This window comes from Tursiops truncatus, chromosome 7, assembly GCF_011762595.2.
Source record: "Tursiops truncatus isolate mTurTru1 chromosome 7, mTurTru1.mat.Y, whole genome shotgun sequence".
Classification (NCBI taxonomy): domain Eukaryota; kingdom Metazoa; phylum Chordata; class Mammalia; order Artiodactyla; family Delphinidae; genus Tursiops; species Tursiops truncatus.
In genome coordinates this window covers 113,405,150-113,420,778 of record NC_047040.1, presented here as the reverse complement: position 1 = coordinate 113,420,778, position 15,629 = coordinate 113,405,150, and the positions used below count along the sequence as shown (strand labels likewise).

General features: G+C 38.6%; 1 protein-coding gene across 12 annotated transcripts in view; it reads left to right on the top strand.

The window, feature by feature from the left end:
- The window catches only part of EPB41L5 (erythrocyte membrane protein band 4.1 like 5), a 145,923-nt gene that overhangs the window by 48,677 nt on the left and 81,617 nt on the right, over positions 1–15,629 (top strand). For 8 of the 12 annotated variants that reach the window (XM_019932326.3, XM_019932324.3, XM_073807872.1 and 5 more), the window contains 6 exons: positions 2,398–2,448; positions 4,104–4,273; positions 5,913–6,019; positions 7,107–7,125; positions 12,889–12,931; positions 13,357–13,472. In XM_019932326.3, the coding sequence (XP_019787885.1) occupies positions 2,398–2,448; positions 4,104–4,273; positions 5,913–6,019; positions 7,107–7,125; positions 12,889–12,931; positions 13,357–13,472 (506 nt within the window). The remainder of the gene's footprint in view (positions 1–2,397; positions 2,449–4,103; positions 4,274–5,912; positions 6,020–7,106; positions 7,126–12,888; positions 12,932–13,356; positions 13,473–15,629) is intronic. The other 4 variants (XM_019932330.3, XM_019932327.3, XM_073807871.1 and 1 more) reach the window with 2 other exon arrangements.

Below are 15,629 nucleotides of genomic sequence, written 5' to 3'. Positions count from 1 at the left end.
TGGTCCGGGAAGACCCCACATGCCGCGGAGCAACTAAGCCCATGCGCCACAACTACTGAGCCTGTGCTCTAGAGCCTGCGAGCCACAACTGCTGAGCCTGTGTGCCACAACTATTGAAGCCTGCCTGCCTAGAGCCGGTGCTCTGCCAACAAGAGAAGCCACTGCAATGAGAGAAGCCCGTGCACCACAAGGAAGAGTAGCCGCCGCTCGCTGCAACTAGAGAAAGTCCACACACAGCAACAAAGACCCAACGCAGCCAAAAATAAATAAATGAAATAAATTTATAATAAAAAATGAAGCCCAACTCAAGAGATGATGACTGTATGGTTCCATTTATATGACACTCTAGGAAAGGCAAACCTGTAGGAATAGAGAATAGCTCACTGATCCTTTGAGACTGGCGGTGTGAAGATGCTTCACTACAAAGGACCAGCACGGGGAATTTGGGGGGGTGAGAGAACTATTCTGTATCCTGATTTTGGTGGTGGTTGCATGATCCTCTGCATTTTCAAAACCCACAGAATGGTGAGTAAATTTTAAAAAAGTAATTTTACTGCATGCAAAGTAATACATTTGAAATATACGTATAGATGGATACAAATAAAAGGAAATAGGGGAAATGTTAAAAAGATTTGTTTGCACAGTGAAGTGTGAGTAGTGCCACTTAGCAGAAGCTAAGAAAAGAAGATCCTGAAAATTAGATGAAGCAGTTACAAGTTTTTTGAACGTTTTAAGTTATATTACTGAGATGCACGCAAAGGATTGCCCTATCACACAGGTTGGAAGAAAATCAGAGACAATAAGAGAGCATTTTAAAAAGAAATCTCTTGATGGCACAGATGATCATTATGTTATCAACAAACGAGTTGAAAATGATTCAGAAGAGGCAGATTTCACATCTAAAAGCAATCTATTTTGCAAATATTTTCCTTTTTATGTAAGCACAGATGCGATTAAATGATATTCGTATGTAAATCTAAAGGAACCGTTCAAGAAGAATAAAATACAGTTCTGTGTGATAAGAAAATATGGTCATAATTTAATGGGTGGTACCTGTTCTTACTGGGTCATAAAATACTTGTGCATCTCACAATTGATAGCATTTTAGATTTGATCTAATATGGTATTAGCTTCTTGGATATCTTTTTGAGGATACGTATAAGCAAATGTGTGTATCAATTCTTTTTTTTAAAATTTATTTATTTAATTTATTTATTTTTGGCTGCATTTGGTCTTTGTTGCTGCGCGTGGGCTTTCTCTATTTGCGGTGAGCGGGGGCTACTCTTCATTGTGGTACTCGGGCTTCTCATTGCGGTGGCTTCTCTTGTTGCAGAGCACAGGCTCCAGACACGCAGGCTCAGTAGTCGTGGTGCACGGGCTTAGTTGCTCCACAGCATGTGGGATCTTCCTGGACCAGGGCTCAAACCCATGTCCCCTGCATTAGCAGGAGCATCACCAGGGAAGTCCCCCTCAATTCTTTTTTATGCAGAGGTTGCCATACTTATATACAGGGTTCTCTACTTATCCTTTTTAAACTTTATGTTCTAACTTGGAATGTTTTCTACGTCAGTACCTAAAGTTGTTCTTCATTCTCAAAAAAGCAAACTAAAATGCATAGTATTCTAGTGTATGGTGTACTCTAATTTATTTAATCAGTTCTCAATTAATTGACATTCACTCTTTTATTCACTATACATAATTAATTTGTACACTGGCAGGTAACTGTAGGATAATTTCCTAGAAGGGGGTTTGTGGGGTGGAATGGTTATGTGCATTTGTCCTGGATATAGAGAGGTCCTACCAGCTTGCATAGTTTTTAGTGCACAGGCCTGTTTCCTGAGAAGGAGTTAAACACATTTGTATCTGAAAGGTAAAAAATGGAATTTCATTGTAGGTTTACATGTTATTTCTGTTATTATGAGTGATATTGAACATCTCTTCATACATTTGAGTTACTTGAGTTCCTTGTTTCTAAACTGTCTATTCCTTTGCCCATTTTTCTTTTGGGTTATTGGCTTTTTTCTTATAGGTCTTGCCCTTTGTCACAGACATTATAAATATTTTATCTAATAGTTGTTTTTCTTTCAACAGTGCTTATTGTGGGTTTTGTCATGCACTTTAAGAAATTTTAAATAGGTGAATTTATTAATCTTTCATGGCTTCTGGGTTTTGTGTCATAGAAGGGTTTTCCCTGTTTTGAGGTTATCTATTTTCTCGTGTTTTTTCTATGTGTAGTTTTTGTTGGTAAATTTCATTGAAGTATGCCATTCATTCAGATAAGTGTAAAAATAAACGCACAGCTTGTGTTGGATTCTTCTGTACACTTGTGTGGCCAGCACCAGGGCGAGGGGACAGAGTCGCAGCAGAATTAAATTCCTCCTGTGCTCCGCCCCACAGGCACAGTTCCCCAAGGGCAACCACTCTCCTGGCCTGGCTTTAAGACCAGAGGTTAGTTTTTGCTTATATTTTGGACTTTATGTAAATGAAACCTGGCTGACTGTTCTCTTTGTGTCTTGCTTCTGTATTATTTCAGGGCTGTAGCTGTGAGCTTTCACCCCTGCTGCAGCAGGTGGTTATAGTTGGCGCATCCCTGCTGTTACATAGTATTCAGTTTTGTGAATACACTAGTATTATCCATCCTGCTGTTGATGGACATTTGAGTTGCTGTTAACTTTTGGCTAGTAAGAAGAGTGCTGCCCTGAGCCCTGGCATGTGCGTGTGTTTGGCTGTTGTGGAGGCCGCCACGCTGTTTGCCAGCCTGTCTACACACTCAGCTGCACTCCCACCCGGAGTGTCTGAGAGTTCCGTTTATTCTTTGCCTTGTGTTTGGAGTTCTCATTCTCATTTTACCCATTCTGGTAGTAGAATCATTTTGTGGCTTTAGTTTGCATTCCTCTGACGACTGCTTCAGTTTAACACTTATTTATATATTTATTGGATGTTTGGATAGTCTTTCTAATGAAGTGCGTGTTTAAGCCTGTTGTTGATTTTTCTGTTGGGTCGTGTGCTGTTTGTCTCATTCAAGAAGTTCTGTTTGATACAGCTAAGGTCTGAGCCATAGCTTCTCTCTTTCTTCCTCATTCTCGCAGGGTATCATTCTCATGTTTTCTAACCTGTTGTAAATATAACCACATCATGAAACGTGGTAGAATGTTTTATAAATCTACATATATATTATATATAATATACATATGTATTAGGGTGGGGGTTATTTTTGCAGCTTGCTTATTTTGCCTAAACAGGTAGACCTAGTTCATTCACTTTAACCCATGTATAGTATTCTGCAGTATGAATAAACAATACTGCATTGGTTCATTCATCTTTTATTCATTTACCTCTCTGTATAGTTTGTAAATAATATCATTGTTTACTTTATTACATTTCTCATGTTTTGGACATTTAGGGTTTTCTGCCAGTTTTTACTATTATAACTGAGACTGTGAAGAAAATCTTTGGGTGTAAATTTTGGTGTTGAGAAAGTCTTTTCCCCTAGAGATGCAGGATAGCTTAGTGGTTACAAAGGTAGGCTCTGGACCAATGGTTAGGTTCAACTTCTGGTTTCCTCTCTTAGTAGCTTTGTGACATTGGGCTTAATTTCTTGAGCCTCAGTTTTCTTATCTGTGAAACGGAGATAGTGATAGTATCTACTCATTGAAGCAATTCATGTGAAATTCTTAGAAGAGTGTCTATGAATGTTAACTAGTGTAATTAGATTCCTGTGAGTATGGTTACTATAATAAAGAATGTGGCCACTTTTAAGGCTGTTACGTATGTTGCCAGATCTTATATGAACCTTTAAATTATATTATACATTTATCCTGAAGTATGGCAGATAGAGGCTCATTTTATGTCTCTGAGAAATGAGATCATGTAAGTAGAGAGAAAATAGGAATAATTTTATATTGGCTGAGAAAATGGGCAGCTTGATTTTAACTCTGCCGTTTTATGTAGTAGCTCTAAAGAGTGTCAGAGTCTCAGGGAGCAAACTAGATGCTTTATTATTTGATTCTTGCTCTTGCTGTGCTTGTATTCATAGCTGAATGCGAGGGGACAGGACCATTGGAGCTAATAATTACCTCTGTTAACATGCGTTTCTTTCTCAGGGCAAAGAACAGGAGCATACGTTTGTCTTCAGACTGGATCACCCCAAAGCGTGCAAACATTTATGGAAGTGTGCTGTGGAGCATCACGCCTTCTTCCGCCTCCGAGGCCCTGTCCAGAAGCGTTCTCACCGATCGGGATTTATTCGATTAGGGTCGCGGTTTAGATACAGGTGAATGTTTATAGCTGCTTGCTCTGCCTTTCATTATTTCATAGGGGCCAGAAAATTTAGCCCAGCTTCTCAATTTACAGATGTGGAAACTAGGGCACAGAGAGGTGAAGTGGTTTGCCAGTGTTTTCCATTGGCCAAAATAAAAGAAAAAGTGGTACATATTGTTATTGTTTGTAATTTCCTGAATAGACAGGAGAATATTGTAATGGTGTAATGGATTTCATATCCCTCCTGATGTTTTTGTTTCTTCCTTTATTCTTTTTTTTTAAGGAGTAATTAACAATTTTTCCAGTTAAAAAAGTTTTTTTTATTGAGGTATAGTTGATTTACAATATCATGTAAGTTTTAGGTGTACAGCATAGTGATTTATAATTTTTGAATGTTATATTCCATTTATAGTTATATAAAATGTTGGTTAAGCTTACTTATTTTATACATAATAGTTTGTACCTCTTAATCCTCTACCGCATTGTGCCCCTCCCCACTAGTAACCACTTTTTTGTTCTCTGTATGTGTGACTCTTTTTCTTTTTTGTTATATTCACTAGTTTATTTTATTGTTTAGATTCCACATGTAAGCGATATCATACAGTACTTGTCATTCTCTGTCTGACTTACTTCACTTACATAATACCCACCAGCTCCATCCATGTTGCTGCAAATGGCATTATTTCATTCTTTTTTATGGCTGAGTAATATGCCATTGTGTGTGTGTGTGTGTGTGTGTGTGTGTGTGTGTGTGTGTGTGTGTGTATATATATATATATATATATATACCACATCTTCTTTATCCATTCACCTGTTGATGGACATTGATGTTTGCTTTATGTATTAATCCCCAGTTTAAATCCACATAACAAGAGTTTTAAGGGGTCTCCATCCAACAGCTGGATACCATGTAGAAAAAGAGTATGATGCAGTACTGGGAAATTAATCTGGATGACATTTCTGGTCCTTATAAACCTGACGTTCCATTGTTCTTACAGACTCCTTGTTTGTTGGTCATAAGTTAGAAATGTTTTGGTTTACCTCAGAGTAGCTTATTGATGGTGAGTTTTCGGCATGTCACAAGAATCGTCAGTGTAATTTAAAGAAGGAATGGATGATATTAGTAATGTGGCATCTTCACTGTGTGTGGGGTTCATGCAAGAGAGCTTCTATTCTACTTACATTAAAAGTGGGGAGGTGTTTTCTTAGCAGAATTTAAATGGAAATGAAGGTGAGTAGGACAATAGTTTTAATATTTCTGGAAAAGTGATCTGAAAAGTATATCACAGTTAGAAAAAGTAACTGAAAATCTTGAGTTAATTGTACATCTTGCATTGAGGAGTGTGGATGGGAAAGAGAAGGGAGTTCCATAAAACGACAGATATTTCAAATTTATTATGTTTTTAGGTGATGTGCATGATTAAGAAAAAACAATATAATTTGTGTTGCATCTTTCACACAAGCCTAAAGAGTGAAAGAATGGTGTGGTAAAGAGAGACGTCAACACTGTTTTTCATAGGTCATTCAGGAAGGAAGTTCAGGATGGTTCTCTTGAGGAGAACCTCAGTGTAGACTTTCTCTCATTTTTGTGTATCTGACTACTGTAGGCCTCAAATTCTCTTATTCCTGTTAATATGCCTCATTTATTTTAGTGGGAAAACTGAGTATCAGACCACAAAAACCAATAAAGCAAGAAGATCAACATCCTTTGAAAGGAGGCCCAGCAAACGGTATTCTCGACGAACTCTGCAAATGCAAGGTGAAGTGCAGCCCTGTTTCAAAGGACTATTCTTCCTGGCAGTGCATCCTGTGCTGGTATTGTTGTCTGGAGAGGAGGCTGCCTCGGTCCTCTTAGTCTTTTCCAGACAACTAAAGTACTCTTCTTTACTGAATTTGGTTCTAGCATAATCAGTTTTTAAGAATACACGGGGGAAAACTGCCTATACTGTTGCTGAGATCAGACTTTATGCTAACCCCAGTTCTGACACTGTGCTGAGTTTGTGTTCAGTTTTTGTTCTTACTATTTTAGTTCTTCTCTAGAGCAACATTTTCCCTCCGTTTTTGACTTCCAGATCTCATTCATAATAATCTGTTAAATCCCCGCAGATATATTTTAAAACATTTGTATATGATGAATAAATTTTTTATTTTGTATGTATTATAATAATATTAAAGGTTCTGTTAAGTGCAGTTTTTATATTAATCATCAGTGTACATGGTACATAGACATTTCCAAATTCATAAATGTTACTTGCTGTTTGTTACTTTAATTATGTAATACAGAGAATGGTTTACTTTGACCAGTAAGCTGAAAATTGTGTTTGGTTTCAAATCTGAGTTTGTATTAAAATACAGATTGAATTTTAAGTATGTCCAATGTCAGAGTCATCACCAGTTATCCAAAAACAACTTCCGTGACCTGATGTTGGCAGTATCAGTTTTTTAAAAAACTGATTTATAGCTATAATTTTTGATGTATCTATAAATTAAATAATGTGTAGCTATAAATGAAACCATTTCAATTTGTTTAAAACCCTTAGTTACCGCCTAGACTCCACTGATGATTTTTCACTGTCAGCTCACTCTAAAGGCTTGCAGATGGTTCTGTTTTTTTAAACGTATGCTCATTTTATTGCCTGCCTTAAAAATTGGAGATCATTGTCATTATTTACTTGAATGGCGTGAGCCATAGAACACTTCGTGAAGTGAAGATTTTTAAATCTGTAGTTGGGAAACAGCTTACAAAGCAACGAGTCAAGATTTACTTTTGTGAATAGTAAAGCGGTTTACCATGTTGGAGGAAATCTAATGGGATGTTTTCTGTTTTCTTCTGTCGGCAAGTACAGGAAAACCTGAAGAACTCAGGTGGGTAATGTCTTGCAACTTAGGAATTGAAAACCGAATGTTTTAGTGTTTCTGTAGTTGCATCGTTAATTGAACCAATGTCTGTTGAAGGTCTGTCACAGTGTTCACTTGCCCCTGAGCACGGTGGATCTAGCAGGGAGCAGATAAACACATCATAATGCTGGGTAAAATGGACAGAAAGAGAAATAAAGCAGCTTAAAGAAAAAGTGTGGGCTTGGGTGGCTGTGCTATTCATAATGAGAATGACATATTGTACGTTTGTTATTGGCCTGTGACTGAGGATATAAAGATGAATAAACTGTAGCCCTTGCACGCAGGAAGCTCAGAGAACAAAGGTTGATTTGTACACAAGCAGTTCATTTTATTCCTGGGAGAAATCCCACTTGGTCATGGTGTACAGTCTTTCTTTATATTACATGTGGCTGGATTTGGTTCACTAGGTTTGTTGTGGATTTGTGTGTCTGTATTCATCAAAGACACTGGTCTCTAGTTTTCTTGTACTGTCTTCATCTGGTTTTGGTATCAGGGTAATTCTGGCTTCACAGAATGAGTTGGGAAATGTTTCTCTCTATTTTGGGGGAAGGTTTTGTAAAGAATTCTTTAAATGTATGGTAGAATTCACCATTAAAGCCATCTTGCCTGGACTTCATTTGTGGCAAGTTTTAAAATTTCCAGTTCAGTGTCTTGTTGTAGATCTATTCATATTTCATTTTCTATCTTGAGTCAGTTTGGGAGTTTGTGTCTCTCCAGAGTTTGTCCATTTTATCTAAGTTATCTAATTTGTGGCATACAGTTGTTCATATTATTCTCTTTTCCTCCTTACTTCTATAAGCTTTGTGGTGATGTCCCCTCATTCATTTCTGATTTTAGTAATTTGAGTTTCTTTTTCACTTGGTCAGTCTAGGTAAAGGTTTTTCAGTTTTGTTGGCCTTTTCAAAGAACCAGCTTTTGGTTTCATCAATTTTATCTGTTCCTCTATTTTCTATTTTATTAATTTTCTCTCTGGTATATTATTTCACTCCTTCTGCTTGCTTTAGGTTTAGTTTTCTTTTTCTAGTGTCGTTAGGTGGAAGATTGGTTTATTAGTATATGAGATCTGTATTCCTTTTTTTTGTGTGTGTGGTACGCGGGCCTCTCACTGCTGTGGCCCCTCCCTTTGCGGAGCACAGGCTCCAGAGGCGCAGGCTCAGCGGCCATGGCTCACGGGCCCAGCCGCTCCGCGGCATGTGGGATCTTCCCGGACCAGGGCACGAACCCGCGTCCCCTGCATCGGCAGGCGGACTCTCAACCGCTGCGCCACCAGGGAAGCCCTGTATTCTTTTTTAATATAACATTTATAGCTATTAATTTCTCTCCAAGCACCACTTTAATGATATTTCATAAGTTTTAGTATATTGTATTTTCATTTTTATTCATCCCAAATTATTTTCTAATTTCTCTTGTGATTTCTTCTTTGACCCGTTGGCTCCTTGGGAGTGTGTTGCTTAATTTCGACGTTTGTAGCTTAAATTTTCCCCTCTCCCCTTTTTTTTGTTTGTTGTAATTTATTCCATTGTGGTTAGAGAATGTACTTCACATGACTTTGATCCCTTTACAGTTATTGAGGCCTCTTTTATGTCCCAGCATGTAGTTCATCTTGGAAAATGTTCCATGTGCAATTGAGAAGAATGTCTGTTCTGCTGTTGAGTGTCATGTCCTATGAATGTCTGTTAGGTCTGCTTGGTTTTTACTGTTGTTCACTTCTGTTTCATCACGGGTCTTGACTTAGTTCTCTCCATTATTTAGTGTGGACTATTGAAGTCTCCAATTATTGTTGTTCGGTTGTCTGTTTCTTCCTTCAGTTCTTTGTGCTTCATGTATTGGGGGCTTTTTGTTAGGTGCATGTATTGTTTATAATTATTTTATCACAAAAAAATGTTCCTCTCATTCTCTAGTAACTTTTTTGTTTTGTTTTTTTAGATCAGATTTTTTAAAAGTTACCAGATTTTCTTAAATAAATGTTTCTCCACTTGATGTATGCCTTTTAATGATTTTTTTGAAGAATAATTTTCAGCAGCCACATGTTTGTTTTGCTGGGGAGAGGGTCTGCTGTTGTCCTGCAGTCACTGTTGTCCAAGTCCTCCTTCTGATGAATCAGTATTAATAGTGTATATCACAGTGTGGAGTTTCACGTAATGCTTCTCAACCACTGTTGTACCAGAGCCTCCTGGAATGCCTGGTAAACTGTGAGATTCAAGACATACTCACAAATCTAGTTTTTGTTAAAACAGTGTCTACACTCCTATATGGAGATGTGTCAGTATAACTAGAGCTTCTTCAAAAGGAGAAGTCGTTTGTTTTGGGTACTGAGTAGGGTGAGCCTCAGCTGGAGGTGTCCTATTCAGTTTTGGGTTTTTTTCCACTTAGAGAGCCCTTAAAGCCAGGCTGTGATTAGTGACTTAATCACAAAATCACTCTGCTTTTTGAGTAAGGATTCCCCTGAAGTCCCTTTAGCGGTCAGGAAGCTGTTAAAAATAAATAAGTGGGTAGAGGAGAGAGGAAGTGTGAGGGATTCTGTCCATCGTGAATTTTTATTTTTATTTTATTTTTAAATTTACTTATTTATTTGTTTATTTTTGGCTGCATTGGGTCTTCGTTGCTGCGTGCGGGCTTTCTCTAGTTGCGGCGAGTTGGGGCTACTGTTCATTGTGGTGCATGGGCTTCTCACTGCGGTGGCTTCTCTTGTTGCAGAGCATGGGCTCTATGCGCTCGGGCTTCAGCAGTTGTGATGCGCAGGCTCAGTAGTCATGGCTCGCGGGCTCTAGAACGCAGGCTCAGTAGTTGTGGCGCACGGGCTTCTTTGCACCGCGGCATGTGGGATCTTCCTGGACCAGGGCTTGAACCCACATCCCCTGCATTGGCAGGTGGATTCTTCCTGTGTCACGGGGGAAGTTCCGTGAATTTTTAATTAGGCAAAAAACAAAACTTTCTGCCTTTTCTGGGCTATACACTATAATTTTTCTTGGAGTTAATTTTTAAACTGTGCTTTTAAGAAGAATGGTGGAGAAATGTTAGAGGGGTTCTGTATATTTTAAAGTATTTTATTTGTTTGTTTAATGAATTATGTCTTGTTTTCCTGAAAAGGAGGCTGGGACAGAATGTTAGAGCTTAAAGTGAAGAAGATTCCCTGATGAAGTTAGCAGAAATGTAAACAAAGCATTCAAGCGATGATACGTAGTTGAAAAATTAAGGCTTTTATTTGCAAAAGTTTGTCCTCCTTTAAATTTTTTTGAAATACAGATTTCTGACCAAAGAGTGAGTATGACTGACTATATAATCTCCTAGCATTGAGATTACTTTAACTTTAATAAGTAAATTTTATTGTGTCTTCTTGAGTGATGCTTTTTGGCTCTTTAAAGCACAGCAAAAATGGAGTATTTAAGCAATGATCCTTTATTATTTTTTAGTTAGAATAATTTTTAGGAATGACGTTCACAGGGGGACCCACTCTCCTGACGGTTATTGAGCCCTGCCCCTAACATTGCTTGAGAGAACCTGAGCTTGCACTGGCAGGAATGCCCTTGCACTCCTGCCCTCAGAGTTCTGTTCACATGAACAGTTTTGCTCCAGTGAACCATGGCAAACGGTACTGTTAGAAAAAGCACAACTATTTGACCTAAAAAGCTTCTTGACTTTGTACTGTGCTTACTTGAATAACAGGTTTTTAAATTGGCTGATGTTAGTTTTCCTTGTACTCTTTCATTTCTTTCTAACTACTCCCTGTGAGTCTTGACTAACAAGAGTATCTTAGAAAGAGGTGACATTTTAAAGGACAGTTCACTTTTCACTTACTAGTACTTCTTGTACAGGCTTAGTGGGCAGTCTTGAAGACAGAAGAGAGAGGAAAAGAAATGGTGGAGGAGATGATGCATAGAGGGGGCAAGAGCAAAATGGGTCCGTTATTGCAGACAGTCCTTCAAAAGGGAAGCTTGGACTGGTCAGTAACGGAAGTATTTGTTCCCTTCATATTAGTGGAAGTGAAAGAATAAGTGTAATTATGAGAAAATAGTGCTTCCTGCGTTTCAAATTGTTTTAGAACAGGGAGCTAGAATCCGGTGATCATCACTTACCATCAGCGCTTTTTTCTCATGTTATTCTTCATCTTCTGCTTATCACCTACTGGACTTATTCCCAGTTCAAGGAGACGCTTCAGAGCGTAACCCCTGGGGCCATAGCATAATGAGTCTAATTTCTGTACAAAGCAGGTTGGAGGAGGTTTCATTAATGTGGGGTTATGAGTTACTTAATACAGAGCAGTGTATCCTGGGAAGAACAACAAGGTTAGTAAAAGAAATTGTGCCGGATAGGTATATTCTTTACACCAGCCTTGGCAACAGAGCTACACTAAACAAGATGTGTTTTTAAAGATTTCGTCGTTGGTTAGTTTTATTTGTCATTGTTCTTTGTGCTTTGCTAACATTTATTCGATCCCCTAATGCGAGTCCCATGTGAGTGAGGAAACTGCGGTTCAGAGAGCAGAGCTAGTGGCGCGGTTTGAATTAGAACCCAGGTAGTGGAGGTGCAAATTCTGGTGACTTAACTTGTAACAGAGATGTGGTTAATAAAAAATGGGGGTGTGTAGAACGGGTCACTCCTTCTCACCCAGCCTTTTAGCAAGGCCTCTTAATTCTTGAGTTCTTTCTTAATTGGTTGTCTTTCATCATCAGATACTTTTGTTTTGTTCTCACTCCCCTAAGAAAGGCTCCTGGATCCTGTATTCACAGTCTGTTTTGTGTTTGTGAAGCTTTGCCCATTTCCTTTTACTAGAGTGACGTCTTGTCTGGGTATAGTGTTCTTTGAGTGTTGCCATGGAGAATTCTGTGCCAACCTGATGCTGGCAGTGATGTGCTTGTAAATCTCCTTAGGGTACCTGAAGTATTCTCTCCTTATCGTTGGAAGTCAGTAATATAACAATAAGGAATTGAATGCATTTAATTCTGTATCTCATCTCCCTGGAACACAGTGTTCTTGCTAAATCTGTAGATTATTTTCTCACTGTCAAGGAATTTTTTTATAACATTGAATATATTTTCAGTTACCTTAGTTGAATTTCTTACCTCAGGATACTAGTTATGCTTATGTTAGAAGGTCTGAAGTCAGTAAACTCTTTTATTTGCCTTATTCTGTGTTTTAGTATCTCATCTTTCAGTTCTTATTTCATTGAATATTTGTTCTTTTTTTTAGTTGTTCTGAGGTTTGTTTCTATTTATTTTGTTGCATTATATGCTGAGTTTTTAAAGTGCTTTTTTGCGGGAGTGGGGGAGGAATGAGTGCAGCCTAAACTAAAAATTTTAAAACATCTTTTAAATCATTTGGAGGAGAAGAGTATGCAGAGAAGTTTCTAACTTTAAGTTTATACTAAGGCCTTTTGAGTTATAAAATGCTAAGCTACTGCTGACACCAGAAAATCTTGAGAGGGTAGGGATATATAAAAGAAGTGATGGGTAAGGTTATGTGGGTGTTTGTGCCGAATGCCTTGAATTTAAGGGATCATTTGTGCTGTTGGTTTTATTTTGTTGTCTTTGACAGATGTTGTCCAATGAATAAACAAGATTAGTAGTGAAGTATATATCTAAAGCACAGGTAGAATATAGGTATATGGAAATAGCAAATGAGCAGAAAAGCAAGTATTTGCCTGTAAAAGCAGATGTTTTCTGGACATCTTACATTCTTAGTTTTAGGTACCCACGGTAATTTTTTCTTTATTTTTTTCCCCCATTACAGTGTTCACAGTAATGTTTCAGCTCAGAGTAATGGCTCCCGACAGGTAAGACAATATTGAGCTTCTAAAGCACTGGAACAGTGTAGTTAATTATGACAAACAATAGTATTATTAGTTGAATTTTCTTAGTGGTATAATCTCGGGAAAGTTCTGTGCATTTTCGTTTTCTTATCTGTAAAATAGCTCAGTAATGTGTGACCTGTTATTTTATTCTAAGATGTTACCATAGAACAGGTATAATGTTATAATGAAACATTTTCTGTCCCTGTAAAATAAATAAAATACTGATATTCAGTTAGATTATTATCTACCCCAAGGATGGTATATAACATTCAAGCATTTGTTTTTTGCTCTCTTTACTATTATATCTGTTCACTATGTAGATAGTATTCCATTTTAATGTTCCATTTAGTGGTGAAGAGATCTTTTATCTAGGCAGAATAGATGATTTTTATAATTTGTGTCCAAAGGCTTGGGGTGTGAGATCCACTGTGCCTGTGATTCCTTCCGTTCCCTCTGGTCCTTTGCTCGTGCAAGTTGAGAATCTTCCAAGGAGTCCCGGAGCAGACCAGCATGACAAGAAATGGTTTGTTCACTCATTGAGCCAAAATTAAACACTGCTTGCCTAAGGGCGTTTTGAATCCCCGGCTGTAGAGTACTTTAAATATGATCGAAAGCAAATTATTCATATTTGTAAGCTGAAAAGAAGCACGTTATGGAGCTGTCACGTTGGGATAAGTAAGCCTGTGGGTGAAGCAAGGAGACAGTCGTCTAAATGAGGCACATCAGACAGCCCCCCCCCCGACTCTGGTTAGCATGAGCTGGGAGTGGTGGCGCTTCTCTGTTGGAAAGGACTTCAGTGCTAGTCGGTAAGGCCTTTTCCCAGACCCCTAAGGGCAATGTATTTGTTACACGATGCTACTGCTTTGGGTGTGTCTTCTTCATTAAAGACTGAAGATAAAGCCAAAACAGAAACGTGATTATAGTCCAATGAAACAAAGCAGGAAATACTCCACTGTGGGGGTGGGGAGAAATAATCTAATGACAGAGAAGATACTTCATTTGTTTAGATTCCCAGGGTCTTTTTTTAGACTAATAGTGCACAAATATGGATACTTTGTGGCTTATTGGGGTTAATCAGTGGGGTTCATCGTTTCCCAAATGTATGTGGCTTGGGGGCTGCTGGGGAATTATTTGATTGAATGGTCATGTCGGTTGCATCATCTGTTCAAGTTTTGTGTCTGTTTATGAAATGAACTTTGATAATTCATAGGATTTTTTTCTTTTTCTCTTGCTCTTAGTTTGTGTAGTACCTGAAATCTAATGAGTTTCTGTGGTGATCTCAAGGTTTGGGTCAGCTTTCTGTGCAACCAGCTCTTCCTTCATGGTGGTGGGTCAACAGTGGTTGGTGATTATTTTCAGTCTTTGCTATGTAATTGTTTTTCACTATTATTTTGGCTTAACTAACTGCAAGGTGCTTTGCTTTTGATGATTGGGCATATTTTTACTTCAGTTCCAAATAACTTGATGAGTTTCTAAGATGGAGGGGATTCCCCACCTTGTTTTCCGTTATCCTCTTTTTTCCCTCCCCCCACCGTGTTTTCCGTTATCCTCTTTTTCCCCCTCCCACCGCCGCCCCCACCCCGGGTTTTCCATTATCCTCTTTTTTTCCTCGCACCCCCGTTTTCCGTTATCCGCTTTTTTCCCTCCCCCACCCCGGGTTTTCCGTTATCCTCTTTTTTCCTCCCACCCCCCCCCCGTTTTCCTCTTTTTTCCCTCCCCCCCCTATTTTCCGTTATCCTCTTTTTTTCCTCGCACCCCCGTTTTCCGTTATCCTCTCTCTTCCCTCCCCTCCTGTTTTCCATTATCCTCTTTTTGCCCTTTCTCCTTGAGAGTGTGGTGGGGGTAGTGTGTGTGTGTGTGTGTGTGTGTGTGCATGTGGGCACACGCTTAAAGTATAAGCAGTGAGGCTTCTGAATGTCACATTTTAGTCTTTATTTTTTTAAGCCATTAAGAACAGTGTTTTCAGTTTCTACTGAAGACGCAGCTCCAGTAATGTTACCACCAAGTCTTATTGGCAAGGAGACATAGAGCTGAAACTTCAACTAAAAAAGAGCTCATTTAATATGTGCTTACCTCTTAGATTAATATGGAATGAGAGTCTCGTTTTGTTTGCATCTGTATTATGACACTAAATCTTTTTAGTTTTCCAGTTTTAATTGGTACATATTTAGGCATTACTCAGTTCCTTTGATGCAGCCTATATAAAGAGAGAATGCTGAATCTAAGAGTATTGAATTTCAAGAAAAATGAAAAATTTGGAGCTGTATGTCCTTCTTTATGTCATTGTACTGAGGCCTCCTTTGTGGAAATGGAGCAAAATGGTGACCCTCAGGCCCAGGCAGCCTCAGTGTGTGGCAGCAGGCATGGGACTGAGTACGGAGCTGGCCTGTCTCGGAGCTGACGGGTTCCCCAGCCTTAACCTAACATGCATTCTGCGTTTCAGCCTTTGTTTCTGCATGGTTTGATTCTTACTAATACTTTCACATGAATTATAACAGTCCTCCTTTAGAAAGTGGTACATTAATAAAATTTGGAAATGCTCCCTAGGTTTGGACAGTTGGGCAGAATAGTGGACAATTCTATTTCTGGCAGATAACTTTTAACCAGTTTAGTCTAAACCTACTCCCTGTTCGGTTCTTTAGCTTTTTCTTGCCATCTTCTAAATGACACCATTATTTCA